The sequence below is a fragment of the Vombatus ursinus genome, unplaced genomic scaffold, assembly GCF_900497805.2.
Source record: "Vombatus ursinus unplaced genomic scaffold, bare-nosed wombat genome assembly UNPS02014813.1, whole genome shotgun sequence".
Lineage (NCBI taxonomy): Eukaryota > Metazoa > Chordata > Mammalia > Diprotodontia > Vombatidae > Vombatus > Vombatus ursinus.
This window is the reverse complement of record NW_020954591.1, coordinates 33,774,305-33,790,104: the sequence shown is the minus strand read 5'-3', so window position 1 is coordinate 33,790,104 and position 15,800 is coordinate 33,774,305. Positions and strand designations below refer to the sequence as shown.

General features: G+C 38.0%; 1 protein-coding gene across 2 annotated transcripts in view; it reads left to right on the top strand.

Moving 5' to 3' along the window:
- The window catches only part of FAM118B (family with sequence similarity 118 member B), a 98,418-nt gene that overhangs the window by 62,276 nt on the left and 20,342 nt on the right, over window positions 1-15,800 (top strand). For both annotated transcript variants that reach the window (XM_027835259.1, XM_027835260.1), the window contains 3 exons: window positions 596-848; window positions 11,102-11,329; window positions 15,529-15,657. In XM_027835259.1, coding sequence (XP_027691060.1) covers window positions 596-848; window positions 11,102-11,329; window positions 15,529-15,657 — 610 coding nt within the window. The remainder of the gene's footprint in view (window positions 1-595; window positions 849-11,101; window positions 11,330-15,528; window positions 15,658-15,800) is intronic.

Below are 15,800 nucleotides of genomic sequence, written 5' to 3'. Positions count from 1 at the left end.
TGAACCTTAATTCCCTTATCTGTAAAATGAGGATAATAATACTTGTAGTGCTCCCCTCTTGGGACTTTCCGGAGGCTCAAATAAGATAAAATATGTAAAGTGCTTTGTAACCCTAAAGGAGCATAAACCAAATGGAGGCATGCAACATGTATAGGAGTGAAAGAGAGAGCCAGACAGAATTCCTATGAAAATTTGAGGAGGGAAAAAGCACTTTCACTTTGAGGGTAATGGATGGGGTTAAGAAAGACCTCATGGAGAGTGTGCTACCTGAACTGGGTCTTAAAGGTCAAGAATTTCAGCAGGCAGAGATATGAAAGGTGTTGAGTGAACAGCTGACACATTCTGAGAGTTAAGCAGAGTAGAGGATAGAATTGGGGAACAGCTAGTAGTACTCCAGTTTGGCAAGGAGGGGAATGGTGTAATATCAATTAAAATAGGTAAATTGGAGCCAGAGTGAGGAGGGCCTGAAGTTCTTAAAGAATTTGTATTTTATACTTTGGATAAAAACTCCTAAGGTTTTTTTGTATAAAGGAGTAACACTCTCAGGCCAGTGCATTAGGAAAACAAATTTCTCAAATGTGCTTTTTTTCTACAGAAAGCTGCTCCCAAGTTTAAAATCCAAGAAACCCCAGGAACTTGTGCTTGTGATTGGAACAGGCATCAGTGCTGCAGTTGCACCTCAAGTTCCAGCTCTGAAATCATGGAAGGGATTAATTCAGGCCCTGCTGGATGCTGCCATTGATTTTGATCTCCTTGAAGATGAAGAGAGTGAAAAGTTTCAGAAGTGTCTCCATGAAGACAAGAACCTCATCCATGTTGCCCATGATCTTATCCAGAAACTGTCTCCTGTAAGTGTCTCTATGCTTGGGCATTCTGCTTTTCTCAAAACTCTTAGTCCTACTGTCACTTAAGAGCAAAGCTATCTAGTTGCAACTGAGAAAACTTAAAAACATCTATAAGCCACTTGATTCTTAAAGATATCAAGAAGCTAAAATGTTGAGGCAAATCTAATTAGATGGAGTAAATATAAAGTGTTACATTTGAGTGATAGAGAATCAACTTTAGAAGTGCAATATGTAGGAGGCATGATTAGGTAGTTTATGTGAAAATTAACTGATGGTTTTAAGTAAATTTTAAGTTCAATAGAGTTTGTAGTATAACCGAGCCAAATTAACTGATGCAGTCTTAGGCTTCATTAAGAAATATAGTGTAAAATTAGAGAGGTGATAGTTCTGATGTATTCTGCCTTCTTTAGACCACATCTGTTCATTTCTGGGCCTCAGATTTTAGGAAAGACATGATAAATTGGAGGTTGTCTGAAGGAAGATGACTAAAATGGTCAAGAAACTCAAGGAAGGAACCAGAGATGTTTAGCCTCAGGAGGTAGTGGATTCCCTTCACTGGAGGTCTTCAGACAAAGAATGGTTGGCTATTTTTTGTAGAAGAGATTCTTGCTCAGGTATAATTTTGGATTAAGTGGTTTTTGGGAACCCTTCTAATTCTGAGATTCTGAGACTATTCAATAAATTACTACATATAGAACTTCTTTAATATAGTATCTTGACCCCGTTTTGGTTTGCTTAGTCTAGAGAATGTGTGGTCTTTTATATACAAAGATCACTCTGCTGATATCAATACAGTGAGTGCTTTGGGTTTTTATAGTAGTAGTGATAATTTGTATTGATTTTTTTACACATTTAATACAAGCTGTATACCTATTTCACCAAAGCCAAAATCTTTTTAGGAAGTCCTAATACATGGTGAGAGATTCTCACCATTTTATAGGTGAGGAAGAACCGTGTTTGTTTTTTGGTTTTGCTTTTTTCTGTTTAATGAGCACCTTCTGGCAACGTTAGAGGTAATCTGATTTACTTTTTTTGTTTTGTTTTGGCTAGTACTAAGTTGACTAACTCCAGAAATGAGTCCCTTTATCTTGCTTTCCTAAAAATCAGGACTGACTTGTATGGAAGTGGAGAATATCTGGAAAAAGCAAAAGACATGGAATGTATTATTTATTGATTTAAATGAAGGACTTTATAAGCCAAGCAGAGGATTTTATATTTTATACTGGAAGTCATAGGGAGCTACTGGAACTGATTGAACTGGGGGGGGCAGACAGCCAGGGGAGGGGAACGTGGTCAGACTTGCATTTTAGAAAGATCAGTTTGGCAGTTGAGATGGACTGTAATGGAGAGACTTGAGGCGGTAAGACCAGCTAGTAGAGTATTGCAGTACTCCAGGTGTGAGATGATGAGGGCCTGCACGGTGGTGGTGACAGTATCAGAAAAGAGAAGGGGACAATAGAAAAGATATTGCAAACAATTGGATTTGGCAACTGATTGGGTATGGTGAGTGAAAGCTTTTAGGAGAGCAATATACTGTTAATTTAGTGAATGCAGATGGTTGGATCAGGAAAGATGTGTTTTAGGTTGGAATCCACAGTATTGTCTTAGCTAGGACACTTCCAATAGTATGAAAGAATATTAAAGAATTAAGGGTCTCTTGGAAGAGACCTCAAGCCATCTCTCTAGTCCAATTTGTTTCTGAACAGAAATCCCCTCTATAATATCCTGGATAAGTGTTCATCTAGCCTTTGCTTGAAGGCCCACTATTTGAGGGAGAACCCACTATACCAGGGCAGTCCGTTCTACTTTCAGATAGCTCTCTGGTGGATTAGGTTGCTTGGGGAGATAGCAAATTCTCCCTCGTGTCATCATCTGAAATGTTGCCCTTTTGGCAACATTAAACTATAACTGGATGGGCATTTGGAGTTTGTTCTGCTTGAGAGTAAAGAGAGAAGCTTATTTTTTAAAGTCACTATCAGTGTATGCAGTCCACTTTTCTAAGAAAATACATCCAAATAAAACCAGTATCCCCTTGCACTGAGTGAATCAGGACTTGTAGACTGACTTCATATAAAGCTTATGTAAATCTTTAGCCTAGAGAAAAAGAATTTTTAAGAAAATCTCAGAGTTTTTTGTTAACAGTAACCAGAAGAATATAGGTGGTAGAATACAAGCTTACAGGAAATGTAAAATTGGGTTTTGTGTGACATAGTAAATAAATGAGGAAATGTTTAAAAAAAAAAGTTGTGTGGGAGTTTGGTATTTCCGTTTCTTTGACCATTTAAACATCTGTGTTTGTATTCCTAAATCCCCTCATATAAAGGCCATTGGAAATTAAATCAGTTCCAGTGTCACCAGCTTTAGGAGAGAAAAACATTTGTTTGATACTGAAGAAATCAGTATCATTCCAGCTTACAAAAAAAAGGCCACTTTCCTTTCCTTATGTATTCATACTCACAGAAATCACAGCTTAAGGAAATTTGGACTAAATAGTAATTAGTTGTGAATGGGTGAATCAGAGCATTCATTTCCAGTTTTTAGCCTTTACCCTCTGTTTCTTAGAAGCAAGAACAGGTATTCCACAGCCGGGTGTCCTACCTGATTAGCCCCAGGGTACTGTCACCTTTTAGCAGGGTAATAAAATTAGATAGCACAAAATGAATAAGCAGTGTCTGTGTATGATGAGTCCAAATAGACTGTGACTATAAAACTCAACAAGGAAATGTTTGTTTTAGAACAAAAATATTATGTGTGGTTTTTTGTTTGTTTGTTTTTGTTTTCTTTTGTTTTGTTCTGTTTTTGGCTAGGCAGTGAGGTACTAAGTGACTTGCCCAGGGTCACACAGCTAGTGTTACTTGTCTGAGGCTGGATTTGAACTCAGGTCCTTCTGAATCCAGGGCCAGTACTCTATCCACTGCGCCACCTAACTGCCTATGTGCGTTTTTAGTGTCATGCATGTGGGTGTCTGATAAAGTTAGATAGCCATTCTAAATACTTTGCCTGCTGCTGTTGAGATTGTTCCTTCTGATTAGAGAGTATGAATAGACATTGTTTCCTCTTAGCTATCGTGTGTATAGCTTTTGAGTCTCAAAAATACCTATATTTTGTTACTATATGTAATGAATAAGAGTTTAATAATTGATACACATAACCAGCCGTGGAAGAATATATTAACTGGAGCTTCACTTAGCCCTGGGAAGAAGCCTTGACCCTATGGTAAGATCTGATGGTAAAGTGGGATAGTAAATAAGAAAATCCAATTCATTTCATAGCTGCGTGCCACCAGCTGAACATGTGACCTTTGACAGTATTTCATCTCTTTGCCATAGCTTATCTATAGATCACTTTTCCTTTTCATAGAGAATAATGATTTTTTGTTTTTTAATTTTGAAAAGAGTGATTAGACAAATAAAAATTTCCCTTTGAATCTGCTGAGGTAACACCATGGCAGCTGATCTATTTCTGAGAAATTCAGCATCAAGAAAATATGGAGAAGAGATCTGGAAACTTTTCTGAGGAAAGGCTAAAGAAGCTAAATATCAATCATCTACCTAGTTCAGAGACATGAAGTTTAAGCAGGAAATTTTGAGGCCATTAGGAAATATTTCTTGATCCTGACATATTAAATAGAATGCTACTGGAATGGAAGGTACAAATGACTCATTTGTTTTAGGGCATCATCCCCCACACACATTCTGACATTTCCATTTCTCTTGCCATCTCCATTCAGCAAATATTAAGTTATTCCAACTGTGCAAGGCACTGAGGGAGATTGAAAGATAAGACACAATTTCTGCCCTTAAGGGGCTTATAGTTGAGTGAGGGTTGATTAAATGTGTACTGAAAGAATTAGAATTGGGGGGGGGAATAGATTATTAGTACCTGATAGCTACAAAGTACTATGATATGAAATTAACTTTTCAAAACATAATGTTCACTAATAACCAGGATTAAGCAGAGAAATATGTTATCACATGTTTATTTCAGATGACTTTGATAAAGTTATTATTTTAATCAACATTATTTTAAGATTTAGGGAAACCTTAAGTATTTAGAACTAAGGATTAATGGTATTATTATGTAAATTATAGGCTGGTGGTCAAATGTTTTATTTACCAAAAATTTACATAAATTTTAGCTTAACTTTAGTGTTTCAAAATCCTTTCTTAAAGCATGAGTTTAAATATTGTTGCACATTTACAAAATTGTAAGTTTCTTGAGTGAGGAACTCTCATTTTCATCATTATATTTCTCATAGACTCTATCTGATACAGTTCTAGTGCTTAATAGATATTTGTCAAATAGCAACAAATCCAATTCACACTTATCAGGTGCAGATTGTGCTATACACTATTCTAAGCACTAACTAAGATACAAAATTTAGATAAGATATGGTTTTTATAGACCTTAGAGTCTAGATGCTCTAGTTAATATAATGCAAGTACAAAAAATACTTTGTGTAATCTAAGTAAGGGAAGGTATAATTTTTGACTGAGGAGATCAGAGGTGGAAAAAAGTGGCATTTGAGTTGGTTTGTAAAAGATGAGTAGGAATTAAGTTGGGAGAGTGAGTGGACAGGGGTTGGGGAGCTGCTGTAGGCATCAGGAACAAAATGAGCAAAGACAGGGAAGCAGGAAAGTGCAAGAAGTATATTGGGAGATGGTGAGTAGTATGGCATGGCCAGAATCTAAATTATGTGGAAGGGAATAGTACTGAATCACAGAATTTGAGAGTTAGAAGGAACCTGAGCAGGTATCTAGTTCAACCCGTAAATGGAAAGAATCCCCATTCTTACATACCCATCATTTGGTTATCTATCCTTTACTTAACAATGTGCAAGGAAGGGAAACCCGTTACCTTGGAAGACTGAAGAACTATAATGATACCAGATAGTGGAAGGTCTTGAATACTAATGTTGTATCAGATTGGGAGGGAGGGGAGATTAAAACTTTATAAGACCTCATTGAAGGGTTTTGAGCAGAGCAGTGAAATGGCCAGATCTGTATAAAACAGGATTTTGTATTTAAAGCCAGAAAGACCTTAGATGTCATCTAGTCCAGTCATCTCTTTTACATATGAGGAAACTGAGGCCCATAAAGATTATCTAATTTGCCAAAAGTCACACAAGTCATGTGTGGTAGAGCTAGGCTTTAAATTTGACTGGTGTGACTCTAACACTCTCCAAATCTAGCACCTACTACGTCCCAGGTAGTATACTAAGCACTGGGGTTGCAAAGAAAGATCTTCCTGCTCTCAAGGAGTACAGTCTAATGGGGGAGACAACATTCAGATAACTATGTACAGACAAGCTATATACAGAATAAATCAGAAATAGTGACCAGAAGGGAAGCACTAAAATTAAGAGAGATTGGGAAAGGCTTCCTGTAGAAAGTGGGGTTTTAGTTAGGACTTAAAGGAAGGCAGAGAAGCCAGGAGGTAGAGATAAGAAGGAAAAGCATTCCACGGATAGATGACAGCTAGTGAAAATGCCCAGAATTAGAAGATGGGGATGATCTTATTTAAGGAACAGCAGGAAGGCCAGTGTCGCTGAATTGAAGAGAACGTGACAGGATGAGAAGTGTAAGAAGACTGGAAAGGTAGGGAGGCCTTGTTATGACAAGGTGGCGTCTGAGTCAGGAAGAACTAGATTCACATCCTGCCTCTGAGACATACTGGCTCGATGACCCTGGGCAAGTTATTTAACCTCAGTATCCTAGGCACCTGTCTGAGACTGCAAGCTGCAAAGCAAGTGCTAGTTTGCACTTGTAGAAGTTCCTCACTGGTTGCAGGAGTTCCTACACACACACACACACACACACACACACACCCCAAAAAAAAAAAAAGGCCTTGGTAACTGATTGAATCTAAGAAGTGAGGGAAAAGGAATTATCAAAGGGGTAAAACCAGTGTTTCAAATTGGGGAGACTGAGTGACTGGCATTACTGCTGACAAAGATAGCAAAGTAAAAAGGACCAACTTAGTTTTGGACATTGTCAGTTTGGGGGACCTACTTGCAAAGATTTTGATTTGATGTAAAGAAAAAACTTCATAACAAGGCTCTTCAAAAGTAGAATGACTTGCCTCTACAGATCGTGGGTCCCCTCCTTACTATAGGTCTTCAGACAAAGGCTGGATGACCTATAGTCTATATGACCTGTCTAATATGTTGTAGGTGGGCCTCCTGCTGAGGTACAGATAAGTATTAGGTGGCCTCTGAGGCTTCTTCTAATTCTGATTCCACGAGATGCTGTTGAGACAGATGTCCTTTAAACATTTGGAGTTGTGGTTCTGGAGAAAGCTGATGTAACTATGGGAGTCATCTGTATATATACGTGGCACAGTGGATACTGTGAGTACCTGGAGTCAGGAAGACCTGAGTTCAAATCCAGCCTCAAACACTTATTAACTGTGACCTTGGGCAAATCACTTAATCCTGTCTGCCTCAGTTTCTTCATCTGTAAAAAAAAAAAAAAAATGAGCTAGAGAAGGAAATGGCAAGCCACTCCAGTGTCTTTGCCAAGAAAATCCCAAATGGGGACATGAAGAGTCAAAAATGACTGAAACAACTGAACACCACCAAAATGGTTGAAGCAATGGTGGTGAAGAAATGTACCAAGGGAGAGTAGGGAGAAAAGAACCAAGGACAAAACTGACCACATAAAAGTTAGAAAAGACTATAACAAAGCAGCAGAAGAAACAGATAGATAGAATATCCGAGAGAATGTGGTGTCTTAAGTCAAGGGAGGAGTGAATATCGGTGTCAGATGCTTGAGAGAGGTCCAGGAGTATAAGAATAGCTGGGCAAGGGGTAAACCATTAAATTTGGCAGTTGCAGTCATTGGCAGCCTCTGAGAGAACAGTTTCATTTGAATGTTGGGAATTGAAGCATAATTGAAAGGGGTTAAGGAGACAGTAGGTAGTGAGGAGACAATGACTTCAGATGTAAACAGTTTTTTCAAGAAGAGGCAGGAAGATACTGTACAGTACTGGAATGGGGTAAGTCAGGAGAAGGCTTTTTAAAAAAAGGATTTCAGTATCTGAATATATTTTAGGTAGTTGGAAATCAGTCAATGAGACATTAATTCAGCACTTAGTATGTACCAGGCACAGTGCTTAACATTAGAGATACACAGAAAGGCAAAAATAATCCCTGCCCTAAAGGAGTTTACAAGCTAGCGAAAAAGGAATATGTAAGCTCATATGTATATACATTGAAGGTTAGGAGCCTGAGATGAGAAAGGTTCAAGTGACTAGGGGAAGCCCTTCTGCAGAAGTGGCATTTGAGTTGAGTCTTGAAAGAAGACAGGGATATCAAGAGGCAGAGATGAAGAGGAAGATCATTACAGGCATGGGAGACAGCCAGGACAAAGGCATGGAGACCAGGGATATGAAGTGTCTTTGGCAAGGAACAGTCAAGTAGGTGAATTTCACTGTACCATGCATGGAGTGTGGGAGTAGGAGGAGCCAATTGTGTGAAGAGCCTTAAGTGCTGGACGACTTTGTATTTGATCTTAGAGGTCATGGGGAACCTATGTAGCTAGAGCAGGGGAGGGGCGGGGGATGACATTGTCAGACCTACTTTTTAGGTCTCTTTACTTTTGGCAGTGCAGCTGAGGGAAGGGTGGTCTGGAGTGGGTAAAGATTTGAGACAGGGAAACCAGTTAGATGAGAATAGTCCAGGTGAGAGATGAGGGCCTGAATTCAGGCTCCATGTAAGTGGAGAGAAGCAAACATACACAAGAGATTTGTTATTTATTTATTTATTTGTGTCTAGGCAGTGGGGTTAAGTGACTTGCCCAGGGTCACACAGCTAGTAAGTGTCTGAGGTCACATTTGAACTCAAGTCTTCCTGGCTCCAGACCTGGCACTCTATCCATGAACTATCTAGCTGCCCCAGGGCCTCTTGATGTGATTGCTGAGGTCTTCGTTTGCAGAATAGGGATAATTATAGCACCTACATCACCAGATTATTTGAGGACCAAATGAGATAATATGTAAAGTACTTTGCAAATACTGTATAACATTAGTTATTATTGTTGTTGTTGTTGTTGTTGTTGTTGTTGTTGTTATTAAAGCTTAGGAGTTTTTAATTGGGGATAAGAAAATGACCAAAGAAGAAGTAGGGCTACTGTTGGTATGGTAGGATTATAATAACTGACCTAAAAGAAGGAAAAACTGTTCAAATTTTATTTTGCTTATTTTCTCTGCCAAGGAGAATTATCTCTGGACTAGAAAAGTACAGAACAAATATAACTAATGGGGAGTTTATACCCAGAATAAGTAAAGAACTAGTGAAAGAAGATCTAGCTGTCCTTGATGATTCAAGTACTAAGGCCAAGCTGAACTACATCCATGGGCATTAAAATATGTGGCAGACATAATTACCGAACCACCATTTGTGATATTTGGAAGATGATGACAAATGGGAAAGGTACAGCAGAATTGAAAAAGGACAAATAATTGTCTGCCAGTTTTTTCAAAAAGGAGAAGAGTGAAGTCTACAAACAAAATGCTTTGTTATTGTTCAGTTGTTTTCAGTCATGTCCAACTCTTCATGGCCCCATTTGGGATTTTATTGGCAAAGATATTAGAGTGGTTTGCCATTTCCTTCTCCAGCTCATTTTATAGAAGAGGAAACTGAGGCAAATAGGGTTAAGTGACTCACCTAGGGTCACACAGCCAGTAAGTGTCTGACGTCAGATTTGGACTGAGTCTTCCTGACTCCAGGCCAGGCACTCTATCTGCTGCACCATCTAGCTGTCCCAAAACTCTGCACCATAGTATTAAAGGGATCATTAGTGACTCTGGAAAAGGAAATAGTGATCACAGAGGACAAGCATGGCTTCATTAAGAACAGACTAACTTTTTTTTCTTTTTTAGGCAGGGTTACTAAACTGGTAGATCAAAGAAATACCATAGATAAAGTTTACTACAAAAATTTTTTTTTATATCTCTCATGCTATTTCTGAAGAAAGGGTGGAGAGATGTAGGCTACATAAAAGTACAGTGAAGTAGATTTAGATTTGGTTGAATGGTTAGGCCCAAACAATAATTATTAATACTTAGATTTTAGTTTGAAAAGAGGTTTCCAGTAAAAGGCCCCAGGAATGTTTGTTTGGCTTTATGTTTAACATATTTTATCAATGATTTGAATTAAGAGATAGACATCATGCTTATCACATTTTCAAATCATGCCAAATTGATAAAGAAAATGCACTACAAGCTAGTGAAGAAGAAATATGTAAGCTCATATGTATATACATTGAAGGTTAGGAGCCTGAGATGAGAAAGGTTCAAGTGACTAGGGGAAGCCCTTCTGCAAAAGTGGCATTTGAGTTGAGTCTTGAAAGAAGACAGGGATGTCAAAAGGCAGAGATGAAGAGGAAGATCATTACAGCCAGGTTCAAAAATTATCTTGACAGGTTAAAACATTGGATTGTATCCAGTAAGATGAAATCTAGTAGAATTAAATGCAAATTTTTATACCTGGGTTCAAAAAATCAGCTTCACCAGTACAAGATGGGGGACAAATAACTAGATAGTAGTTTGTCCAAAAAGATCTGGGGACATTGGTCCCCAGCTTCAAGCTTACTATGAGTTAACAGTGTATTCTGGTGGTCAGAATAGCAAATGGACTCTGGGCACCCCGTTTTAGGAAGGACATTAATAAGCTATAAAGCATTCACAGAAGGGCAACTAGAATAATGAAGAACTTTGACTTCATGTCATATGAGGAACAATTAAAAGAACTAAGGTGCTTAGTCTTTAGAAGAGATGACTTGGGTAACAGCTAATAGTTATCTTCAAATATTGAAGAACTGTCACACAAGAGAGATTAGACGACTTCTGCTTGACCCCAGAGTACAGAATTAGAAGCAGTGCTTGGAAGTTGCAAAGAAGCAAATACAAGCTTGATAAGAGGAAAAAATTCCTAGCAATTGGACCTATTAAAAAATGAAATGGGCTACCTTTAGAAGTTGCAGAATCTTGTTCACTGTAGATCTTTCGAGCAAAGTCTGGTTAAGAATTTGTCAGCTATGTGATAAAGTGTGTCTTTTTTCGGGTATGGCTCAGACTAGATACTCTCTCAAGACCTTTCCAACTCTGAAATTCTTTGGTCATTTAGAGATTTAAAGTGAAAAGTCTTATGTGTAAATAACAAGTCTTCTTTAAAGAAATATTACAATGGTAACAGATGACTTGCCAATATAGACTTGATCTGTTATTATCCATTTTTTTTTTAAATCCTTCTGCAGCGTACCAGCCATGTCCGTTCTACTTTTTTCAAGGACTGTTTATATGAAGTATTTGATGACTTGGAGTCAAAAATGGAAGATTCAGGAAAACAATTGCTTCAGTCAGTCCTCCACCTGATGGAGAATGGAGCCTTGGTATTAACCACAAACTTTGATAATCTCCTAGAACTATATGCTGCAGACCAAGGAAAACAGCTTGAGTCCCTTGACCTTACTGATGAGAAAAAGGTAAAGAATAAAAAAATAGTAAAGTACTACTCTTTAGGGCAAAGGATTGTTTCTTCTTGATAATTGACAAATACCCTCATTTTCTTAATAATGTATGCCACATTGGTGCTTCTGCAGAGATGAAGAGATAACATCTGGACATTTCATTCTACATTATCTGAATATTAGAATAAATCTTTTTGATTTATAGTGGAGTTTTTATCATTTAGTATTTAAATATTAGGTAAGTATGATACTGAATTAGAAACAGTTCCAAGGATTTAACTCCAAAAAATATTTATCAAGTGTCTGTCTGTGTAGGGTACTGTGCTAGGAGCTGGGGGTACAAAGAAATATATGAAAATTGCCTCATTATGCTTCAAGACAGATTATTTAATATTTACAATAAATTAACCCTCTGCAGAGATGTCGTACCTCATTGTGACCAACTTGGAACCCTGGCTTTTCAAAGGCTATATCAATGGAGTACAAGCTCTGATAGGTCCTACTAAGTAAAAAAGGCTTTGAGTTCTGGTCCAGCAGGGCCTTATGTGTTGGGCTTCAGCCTATCCAACTCTTGAAGTGGAGCAACCATCACTAAGGGTGATGAATTTTTCTATCACAATAACTCACAAACATAATCTACTGAATAGTTGCCTACCCCATCAGTGGAGGGGATGTTCATACTGACAAGATGTACTTGCATCTTTGAAATATTAAAGAAATTGAATAGCAGTTGGTCAAAGAGAAATATGTATAAATATGTAAATTTGTGTAAATATGCATAAGTAGAAAGATACAACTAAAAGGGTGACATCATAGAATCTTAAAGTTGGAAGGGACCTTGAGGTCCAGGTAGTCTCAACACATACTTAGACAGGAATGCTTTCTATAACATATCCAACAAGTGGTCATCCAGCCTTTGCCTTATCACATGAATCATATGGTAGAAATTCATGGTAATATTCTGGGTAATACCCAAAAAGGTCTCTAAATATAGTCTCCTACCCTTTGGCAGGACTACACCTAAATTAGCCACTAGAATTTAACTACTAAGAGAGGGTGTGAAACCATGGTTCTTATAAAGTTTTGAAAATAAGAGTGTACCATGAAGATTTCTCTGAATTCAGAAAGCTGACTGAATGAGTTTCTGAGACTCCATTTATTCCACTGCATGATTCTGTGACTTTGCTTCCTCATTTTGCTTTGCTAAGGAACCTTAGTCAGTCAGTGAGCACTTATTAAATGCTTATTATGTGTCCTATATTTTGCTAAGTGATAGGGATACAAATCCAATTTAGCAGTTATACTAATATGTCCAAATTAGGGAATTACAAAGTCTTTTCCATGACCTTGCTCCATCAGTCATTCCCTTTTTCTGTGTATACCTTCAAACATAAGTAAACAATAAAACAAACCCCAAAAGCCACCCTTCCTTTGACCCAGCTACATGTACCTCAGGTTATAATCTTGTATCTCTCTTTCCCTTCACTGCTAAACTTAAAGAAAGAATAACTTAGTCTTCTCTTTCTATTTCCTCACCACCCACTTACTTTTCACCTCTAGCAGTTTAATTTTTATACCTGTCATTCTGCTGTTGTTGCATTCGCTAAGAAGTCCAGTGCTATCTTGTCAAATCTGGTGGCCTTTTCTAAGTCCTCACCCTTCTTTTACCTCCTGCAGCATTAAATACTTTTGGCCACCCCTTTTTCATTATGCTCTCTCTTCCCATCTTCTCATCTTTCCTTCTTCATCTCCTTCACTGGTTTGTCACCACACTACCTACCAAATGTAAGCAGCTCCCTCGGGCTCAGCGCTCTTCTCCTTCTACACTTTTTCCTTTATCAGTTTTACATAATAAAAAAATTTTTTTCATGTGCGTTGTAGCACACAGAAAGATGATTCCATATGAAACTGTGAATCTCCATTTCATACCACTTCCTTTAAAAAAAAAAGTACCCCAATCGCCTCACCAAAAAGCAAAAAAAAAAAAAAAAGTATATAATTCTACATGTTATTTTCAAAACTGCCCTGCTTGTCCGTGCTTCTTTATGAAGTTTTTTTTCTCTTCTCTGCATTTGAAAAAATGTTACAATGGCACTCTTTTGGGGGGCATCATTATTGCTTACCTCCTTCCCCCCCCCAACAGACTATTGATATAATCACTGAGGGACTTTTACTAAAGCTAGAAACAAAACACACAAATTGACAGTGGCTTTTGCTGATTATATGCTATAGCTGTAGCTATAGGTGTAACATCATTTTTGTAGTTTACTGACGTAATAAGTGAGTTTTTAAAAAAGAAAAAGCCATTTTGGAGAGATGATGGTACCAGAGATCCTCAAATGCGGGACAATTGTTGTCTAAAAAGATTTTCTATTTCATGTGAGACCTCTGAATATTATGGTCCATTACAAGCATCTACTTGTATGTGCAAGGCTCTGATTGCAAAGACAAAAATATAGTGGTCCCAGTGATAATAAATCGTTGGAGAGAGAGAACTGTAAAAATGGAGGAGGCAATGGTGAGGATTAGGGAAGACTTCATGGGGGAAGTATATCTTTGGTGACCTTTGAAGGAAGATAAAGATTCTACAAAGGCAGACATGAGGAGAAAGTTCATGGGTTTGAGATTTTTTGGGGGGGGTCTCTGGAAGAAAAGAATCCTGGAGCCATAGAACCATAGATGTAGAGAGGGCAGGGACTTAGAAAATCGTCTAGTCCGACCCTTTTATTTTACCGATGAAGAAACTTAGCCCCAAAGGTTGAGTAACTTACCCCAAATCACTGTACAGTAAATGGCAGGACTGGGATTTGGATCCAGGTTCTCTGACTCACTGTCCTACTACTTTAATACCAGTCCTCCCGTTCCATTTTTGGATGACTTCAATTGTTCAAAAGTTTTTTCTTATATTGAGCTGAAATTTATCTTCCTATAAATTCCATATATTGATCCTTAGGTCTGCCCTCTTGACCCAGGTATAACAAGTCTAATCCTTTTTCCGTATGATAGTCCCTGAAATATTTGAAGAGTCTTCTTGTCTCCTTTAACCTTCTCTTGTCCAGATTAAATAAATATGCACAGTTCTTTCAGCTGATATTTATGTGACATTTTATGTAACCACCCACTTCCCCCAAACACTACCACCATGGTAACCCTCTTCTAGACATGTTCTGTCTTTCTATGTCCCTGCTAAGATGTGGCGCCCAGATTTGGACCCTCTGTACCTCTTATGGTCCAATCAGGACAGAGCAAGTGACTATAATCACTACCTTCATCCCGACCCACATTCTAAGCGCGAGATAGCTCTTTTGACTATCACATTATGCTGCTAATTCATCTTGAGCTTTTGGTTGGCCACAATCACTAGGTCTTTTTCACATTAACTGCTTTCTATCCACATTTCTTTTATCTTGTGCTTACACAATTTATTTTTTTTAACTTAAGTAGGCATTTTAGATATAAATATAAATGGTTCCTGTTTGCTTGTGAGATCTGCAGTATTCCTGAAAAAGCACTGTAAAAGTTCAGAGTTGGGGTTTTTTTAATCAATGTAGAAAAGTACTTATTTGGAGTTACCTTCAAAAACTTACTTGTACTTAGGGCTGGACTTAAAATCATAAATTCTTTTTTTAGATCTGTAGGTGACCTTCAAAATTATCTAGTCCAGAGATGTCAAACATGCAGGCCACATGTGGCCCACAACACTCCAGAGTGCAGCCCAAATGAGATGAAAATGTAGTTCCTATCTGATTCCATTGTGGTAGTGTATTAACATATATGTACATATATGCACGTGTGGTTTTCTACGTCAATATGTGACTCACAGGGATCCATTTGTATCCTTATGAATCCCCATTTGTATTTCATTTTGACACTTATTCTGATCAGATTTTATCATTTTACAGATTGGTAAGCTGAGACCCAAGGGGGTGAAGTGACTTGATCAGTCATACACTTAGTAAGTGGCAAAACCAAGACTTAAACCTAGGTCTCTTGTCTCCACATCCATTATTATTCCTAATATACCAGATTTGTTGGTATTTAGCCAGGCAGGGAGATATAAAATAGAAACTTTTGGCCAAATTGCTGCCTTTAGAAACTGGAAAGATGCAAATATCTGGAAGCCAAGCCTTAAAAAACAACCTCTTGCCCAGTTATGATCTCTGAACAAATGCTGGCCTTCACTATCCCTACTGAGCTCTATTTATGTTGTACAGGTCCTGGAATGGGCTCAGGAGAAGAGAAAGCTGAGTGTCTTACACATCCATGGAGTCTATACCAATCCTAGTGGAATTGTACTTCATCCAGCTGGCTATCAGAATGTACTGCGTAATACTGAAGTCATGGTGAGTGCTTGGGGTCCTGCTTGGCGTGTTGGGAACTGTTTTCTGAGAAACTTCTCTGAACATGAGTCACAGGTTTTAGAAAAGGGAATGTTATTTCCTCTGACAGTAGGAAAATGTTGGAAGGTCAAGCATTCTTCTTCTGT